This window comes from Brachionichthys hirsutus, unplaced genomic scaffold (assembly GCF_040956055.1).
Source record: "Brachionichthys hirsutus isolate HB-005 unplaced genomic scaffold, CSIRO-AGI_Bhir_v1 contig_1003, whole genome shotgun sequence".
NCBI lineage: Eukaryota > Metazoa > Chordata > Actinopteri > Lophiiformes > Brachionichthyidae > Brachionichthys > Brachionichthys hirsutus.
Window position 1 is genome coordinate 512,588 of NW_027180333.1, and position 7,413 is coordinate 520,000.

At 43.2% G+C, this 7,413-nt stretch overlaps 1 protein-coding gene across 1 annotated transcript; it reads right to left on the reverse strand.

Annotated features, from left to right (window-relative positions):
* Positions 1 to 1,422: 1,422 nt before the first annotated feature.
* On the reverse strand, positions 1,423 to 6,114 carry LOC137913540 (probable ATP-dependent RNA helicase ddx6). The gene is made up of 9 exons (XM_068757184.1): positions 6,057 to 6,114; positions 5,278 to 5,372; positions 5,024 to 5,146; positions 4,796 to 4,924; positions 4,335 to 4,451; positions 4,171 to 4,234; positions 3,658 to 3,759; positions 3,370 to 3,549; positions 1,423 to 2,928 (listed from the first exon to the last, which is right to left on the reverse strand). The coding sequence occupies exons 1-8, from the start codon at positions 6,112 to 6,114 to the stop codon at positions 3,374 to 3,376; spliced, it is 864 nt and encodes a 287-aa protein (XP_068613285.1). The 3' UTR covers positions 1,423 to 2,928; positions 3,370 to 3,373.
* Between the last annotated feature and the right edge of the window lie 1,299 nt (positions 6,115 to 7,413).

Sequence of the window (7,413 nt, forward strand, 5' to 3'; positions counted from 1 at the left end):
ACTTTTCAGAAAATTGTATAACCATTTCCATAACTTTGGATCAATTGCTGTTTTTGTAATGCCTAAAGGCCCCCACCCCGCTGGCCGAATGAATATGCTGACGCACCGTCTTTGAATGCAATCCTCCAAGGGCTCCCCTCACATCCTTCATTGTCAAACCATCAAGGGAGGATGAGCATCAGGTGCATCAGGGCAGCAAGAACGCCAATTCAACCCCCCCATCCCCAATTTAAATGAAGACCTTCAAGAATGAGACAATTTAGTTCAAGAAATTATCTAATTAGTCGTCCACTTGAGGGCAAGATGCTCTTGTCTCAGTCTTCAAGGCTCTGATGGCAGCCACTAGCAGGTAAAGCAACGTCACAACACAAGAAGCGCCGACGATGGGACACAGAGGACAAGGACGGAACACAGAGGACAAGGACGGAACACAGAGGACGAGGACGGAACACAGAGGACAATGACGGAACACAGAGGACAAGGACGGAACACAGAGGACAAGGACGGAACACAGAGGACGTGCTGAGAACTGCCAGTGGGCTGCCAAAACACAGGCAGCTGCCAAATGCCTGCAACGGTCGATCCCTGTCGGCTCATCTAAAGTACACTCAATTTTACTGTTTAACAAGTAGCCCCCCCCCCCCCCCCCCTCCCCCATCAAAACAGCCTAATTATATGTGCGAGTACTTAGGGGACACTAGAATTGAGCAAACAGGGATCACAGTCCAAATCAATGAGAAATCCAATGGTAGTATTAAACTGAGCCATCAACATCTTTTAAGAAGAATTAAATGAGCAATAATCCTCATTGATAAGGACGGTCAAGAGAGCATCTCACCAGGACAAAGGGGGACCTCATTTGCATAAAGGTGTCCGAGAGAGGCCCGACCACCTTTAAGCTAAACGAGGTCAAACTGTAACCCACAGCCCCAAAATAAACACAATAAAGGGTAGAGAGTTGAATCATTAACTCTGCACCCCGAGTCACTTCTTAAACAGTCCAACAAAGCGTCATTTTGTAACCCCCCCCCCCCCCCCAAGACATTTCTGTCCAAGTTCCACACTGCCATATATTTTCTCTAATAGGCGAACAAAGCGCAGTGCTACACGTTTTACCGCGTGAACCCATCTCTGTATTTCAGTGTAGCCCAACTCATTTAGGTGATTTTTTTTCTCTTCATGAGGCACCTTTTCTTAGCCGGATGTATTAAAGTCAGGAGACTCCAAATCGAGAAATCCCCGCTGAACCTTTAGGTCAGATGGTTAATTTTGATACAGCCCCAGTCTTACAAAGGACAAAATTTATCTAGTGCCCCCCCCCCCCCCCCCAACCCCCTCCCAAAGGGTCGCAAAACAATGTAGCTGCATTTTCAGAGCTCGTAGATTGACGCAACATCTTAGCCCCCCTCCCACCCCCCAGAAAACAAATTATCTGCCAATTCAGCTGCACTGCAGCAAGTAGTACTACATGATGGAATATTATATTCTTTTCCAACAACATTCTCTGTAAGCAGAAGTCCTAGAGAATGTCTCACAAGTTAAGGCTGGTGACAACAAATAATTCACTTTTCCAATGCGCAAGTTTACCCAAGAAATCTGTCTAGACCGAACACTTGTCGACACTGGTAGCAAAAGAATAGGGGCCATATTTAAACCATCTCAGTTGAAGTGCAGCTTTCTAGAATTGCACGCGCTTTCGAAATTTGGAGGGGCTAAAATCTTATCACTGCTGAAGTCTTCCTCCAAAAGCATTTCATGCACATCGTCATTTAAATGTTTTAGATTCTAATAAATGCAGCAATTTCTAAAATTATAAATAAATTCACAGGCCAATACTACAGATGAAACATACTGACAAATAAGGGAATCGTCTCCAGTGCTAGGAAGAGAGAATGGGATAAACAGCTTTTCAGTTTGTCAGCCAGCCTTTTTGAACTTGTTTAAAACAGTTTTAAAATGAAGGTATATACACAAAATGTAAGGGGCAGCCCACACGTCGGCTGCACGTCTCGCAGAATTAAATATGGCCACCCATAGGAAAGTGAAACACAGGGCAAAGAAGAAAGAAAGAAAGAAGCGTTCCCTACAAATCAACTCCACCGAAACAGGAATCCTCACGGCTCGTGGTGTTGAGAGGCTGCGTGTACGTTTTAGTGTTCTGCTGCTGAAGACAGGAGGGACGCGTCTGGGTCTTTTAGAAGCAAAAGGTTTCTCATAAGCGTCAGCAAGAAACAGCAGTCTCTTCGGAAGATAAATCCAGCATCTCTGTCCGTGGAAAATCCAAGTTTGTCCTCAATCCGCTAGACACAAGTGGAACCAGCAAGAAAATGCAGACCGTCCTCCCTCCCAAAATGCAGACCGTCCTCCTTCCCAATTATCTCCATCGCCGCTAAACGGATGAGCCAACCAAAAACAGTCATGGATTCTACTTTGTGGTTCAACATTAACTCGGTGACAAATCATCAGCTAGGTAACAATGAGTGTGTGTGTGTGTGGTATGAAGTGAGCTTAACGGTGGATAATGGAGGGTTATTACTTTAGAAATGAGTTGAACTGCTTGTTAAGGCACTTGATATAAACTGGGTCAAACTTCCAAAACAAAGACTAGCGAGTGGAGGCTGTCGTGCATCCGTCTGTCGGCGCTGGCTTCGTGTCACTGCTGGATATGTCTCGTCACCATGTGCATTGATATATTCTCAACTTGGTCCCATACCGTCCTCCCCAGTTCCGACGTCTTCAGTGTGTGGCATCGCAGCGCAGAGCCCCGCAGAAGGGCGAATGAGTTCCAAAACTCGTCCATCAAAATACACGTTCCGTATGGTGGCGTCAAAAAATAAAGACAAACTGTACAAAAACGAAATCCAAAACGGGGGGTGGGGGTGGGGGTGGAAAAAAAAAGGTTCAAAGGGGAATGGAGGATGGACCGATCTGTAGAGAAAGAAGAGTGAAGTAAAATTAGACCAGATCCGCTAACAAGCGGTTTGTCTGAGCCGTGAATTTGACATGTACGATGGTCTGGACATGTTTTAATGTGTTCCAGCAGTCAAAATAAAAGCAGCGAGACGAGACTCAGGTTAAACAGGTACACAAAACCGTGCTGGGTCACGGAGAAAGTCCGGTCAATCCCAAAGATCCAAGTTGCGCCGATGTGTATCGACCATCCTTCCCATCACAGGTTGACGTCAGTAAAGGTGAAAATTCTATCACTAAAATTAGCAAACTGCAAAAACTGAGAGATGCACAGCTACAGGTCGCCTCGGTCGCTGCTGCATTGAGGAGGTGCAGACCCTCCTCGGAGGTGGCTGAGGGTCACACCGAGTAGAGCGGCGCCACCGCCCCACATGGGAAGCGTAGCTCGGAAGGACTTACCGGCTCATGGCTTGACTTCTTCACCGCTCTCGCTGTGGTACTCTGCCACATATAGGCTCTTGTCAATGATGCCCGGGATCGGCTTGATCTCCGTTCCAAGCTGCTCCTCGATACCTTTCAGGTTGAACCGATCATCATAAGTGATGAGGTTGATGGCGAGACCCAAGTGCCCGAAGCGGCCTGAATAATGACGAAAGTAAGTCTTGATTTGTTTCATCACTGATGACATTGAGATGACTTTTTGCACAAGAAGCTGCCGATGACCCTCCAAATTGAACAGGGTCTTACCAGATCTACCAATGCGATGAAGGTACGTCTCTCCCAGCCTGGGAAAGTCAAAGTTGATTACGACATTGACAGCTTGAATGTCAATTCCTCTTGTGAAAAGGTCTAAGGCACACGCAAAAGAAAAAAACAAAAGACATTCAAGTCATTTTTTTGTTAATCCAGCCACTAGAAACTGGATGTTGAAGACAAAAATATTAAGAGTTGTTTTTAAATACCAAACTTAACGGTGAGAACCAAGCAGACACATGAAAGATTGCTTGGTCCAAGCAAAGGATCATGGTCAACTTTGCTTGGATACCTTTATGAAAATTGGTCAAAAATTAGGTTGTCTTTCAAATTGTGACTACAGGCTCAATTGCGAGTCTGAAATCCCAGCAGACATATTGCCACAACGGCTCGAGTGTGGCAGAGCAAGTCTGGTAGCATTCAGTAAACACGGTCTCTGCTTGCAACACAATTGCTCTAGAAATCATTTTTCTCACAGACGCGCATGCCAGAGGCGCCGCCACTCACCAGTACAGACAAGATTCCTGCAGAGGCCGTTTCTGAAGTCGTGAAACACGCGGTTACGATGCTCCTGAACAGCAAGAAAAAGGAAAGTGCTCTCAGGCGCCACATTCATTCACATACAGGCGTCTACGCGACAGAAATACACGCCACTTTGCGGGATGCCTGACCTGTCTCATCTTGGCATGAATGTAGAAACACGAATAACCAAGTTGGGAGATCTTCTTGGCAAGGAGTTCCACTCTCTGAGAGGAGTTGCAGAAGATTATTGACTGGTTGATCTGGAGCTGGAGAGAGAGAGAGACGGTGAGAAAATAGTCACGTTTTAGTTTCTAGCACATTTTGGCGCCATTCAAAAACAGCACATCTCTTAAAATTTGGTTGCATCATTTCAAATTCGATTGGGACCGTGTTTGGACCATAAATGCAGAGCTTAAGTCTAAATTTCAAACATTGAATACATCCAGAATTTTCTCTTATTATAATTCCCTGCAGCATAATTAAGGTGCGCGTTTCCTTTGTCTATAAGTCATTGTAACATTAACCAGTAATGCACTATTGTGCTATTAATAACTACCGAGATGAGATGGTTAATCTCATACTATTGTAAACATGGAACTGAAACACTTACCCTGGAGAACAAAGTGTTAAGGCAATGGACTTTTTGCCTTTCAGTGACGTATGCATAATACTGAGTCACACCCTTCAGTGTAAGCTCCTCCATCAGATTGATTTCATATGGTTTCTGCAGGTGTGCCGACTAAAAAGCACAGTAAGAAAACAGGAAACGGTTTCAGGTTGTGCAACAGATGAAGATTTGTCATCAGTCAGACGTGATCTGATCAAGTGAGCCACTTACCATAAACTTCTGCACGCTGAGCGGGAAGGTGGCAGAATAAAGCAGAATCTGCCTCTGTTTAGCCAGGAAGCCCAGAATCTCTTCCATCATGAGCACAAAGTCCTGGGACAGGAGTTTGTCAGCCTGTTGAGCAGAGGGTCACGCAAGGAAAGACATTGAGCAGCTTCTCCACCAGTAGTTTAGCCTCTTAAATGGCTCAAGGTTAAATTCAGTCCATTTTTAATCTTTGGGAGGTTAAAATATAAACGACTTACTTCATCCAACACGATCATCTGCACTTGATTGACTTTGGCAACTCCTTTCTTGATGAGGTCTAAAATCCTCCCAGGTGTAGCGATGATCACGTGTACTGTCAAATGAAGCATTGGTAAAGATTTGGTTGTGAGATTTGCACTTCAGAGCAGCAGTGCTATACTTGGCTGATGATTTAAAATGCAAAAACTAACAGGCCATTGCAAGCCAGGAACAGGTTTCCTTCCATTTCACACCTGTATGATGGTGACATGAACTAATGGAGAAATGCATCTAGACATTTATCCATAGTTTTGTTTACAATTAGGCTTTTTTAAATCATTCAGCTTGTGTTAACTCTTTCAGTGTCAGCCATTTCCAGCTCAGCTATATGCCGAGTGCCCCAGTTTTTGCTCATTTTTCCCCATTTTTTAAGCCTGACAGAATATTTTGTACTCTGCAAACACCTACCATCCTCCATTCTGGAGTTATTGGCCATGGAGGGGAGTTCAAAGAACCCAATTCAATGTTTAGGTTTAGAATCTAGAAAGCCGTCAATGGCTTTGAAAGAGTTAGAGATTTTAGCACTGGTCCAGCTCAGCCTTGTTGCTATATCAATTGTCATAAATGGAAATAGGATAGTTCTGGCTAAATATTTGATAGATGGGCATCAATAATTGCTCTGCACTACTACTACTACCCCCAATGTGAAAGGACATGTGCATCTATAGCTCACATGGGAACCTTCATTCAGATATCGTAGAACATCAGGTGGACATGATTTGTATGAACTGACTCTTACCAGTTTCATCGAGTCTCATGATGTCATCACGCAGGTTGGTTCCACCTGTGGTTGCCATTACTTTCACGCCACCCATGTGTTTGCTGACCTGGATACATATTTGGCTTACTTGCAGAGCCAGTTCTCGGGTGGGCACTATAACCACAGCTGTAAAACAGAAACAAATTATGAAACCCGAACCAGCTTTTGTTGGACCCAAAAAACCCAAATCTTTCTAAACTATTAAATCAATATGGAGAAAGGTTGAAACGGTGTGGAAGAAAACGCACAATGTTGAAAGTAAGTTGGTACGCGTAAATTTAATGGGGTATAGCACACAGTGCTAACTGTATGCTACGGAGTAGCCAATTCAGTTACTGTTATATTATTCTCTGTCAAATCCAAACGTCCGATTAAAATAAGCAAAATCGATACAGCATTAAACAAGGCAGTTTTCAAAGATGTTGGAATGCTATGCAATAGTGTGCAATGATTTACAACCCATTGAACGCCCATATTTTATTGATAACGCCACAAACAACATTTCAAATGTTTATGGATAAGGTGAAGTTTTTGAAAATGATTTTAATTTAAAATCTGAAGCCATAAACATATTTTAATTCGGAACGGGATCCTATTTAAAACTGTATTGCATAATCTTTCCTCTCAACACTAAACATTTGCGAAATGGAGGAGACAAATTCATAGCGTACCAAACATTTTCACTGCATGAAAATACGAGACTTGTGTCTGGTTTTAATGCAGTGCCATTTGTGCACCGCGAGGATCCCATCCAGCACTGGTTTCCGTCCTCGCATACTAAGATTTATTGATATTCTCCAAATAGTTCAATATTTTGTGGTAAAAAATAAACTTATGCAGTTTTACATTATGAAACATTCTTACATAGCTGCATTATTTGCCAGAGTAGTCTTCTTTAAAGGGATGAAGCCCACCCATGTCACTAACCAGCTGCTAGTGAACTCCAGCCATTCGGAGATGTCCCACCAGCTGCTTAATCTGAGCATTCTCACTTTTCCCAGTCTTTTGGTTGCCACTCAACGTTTTGGAAATGTTTTGCTAGAAACTTCAAAATGGAAATATCCTTTTCAAAAAGCAATTTGATTTCTCATTTGAAATCTAAAGTCTTTATGCCATTTTAAATATGGTGTTTCAATGGTTTGAGCACATTCACATGGTTTGTTTGCAGTTTACACTGGAATGCTGACATTTTTACTTGAAAAATATAAATTGAAAATCAAATTTATACAAACTGAAAGATCAATTTATTGCCCCCACCACCACATGAATGTGAATTTCCCAGCTCCGGTGGCTAAATAGTATGACTCAAATACAACAAATGTAGCAGAGACTTAGC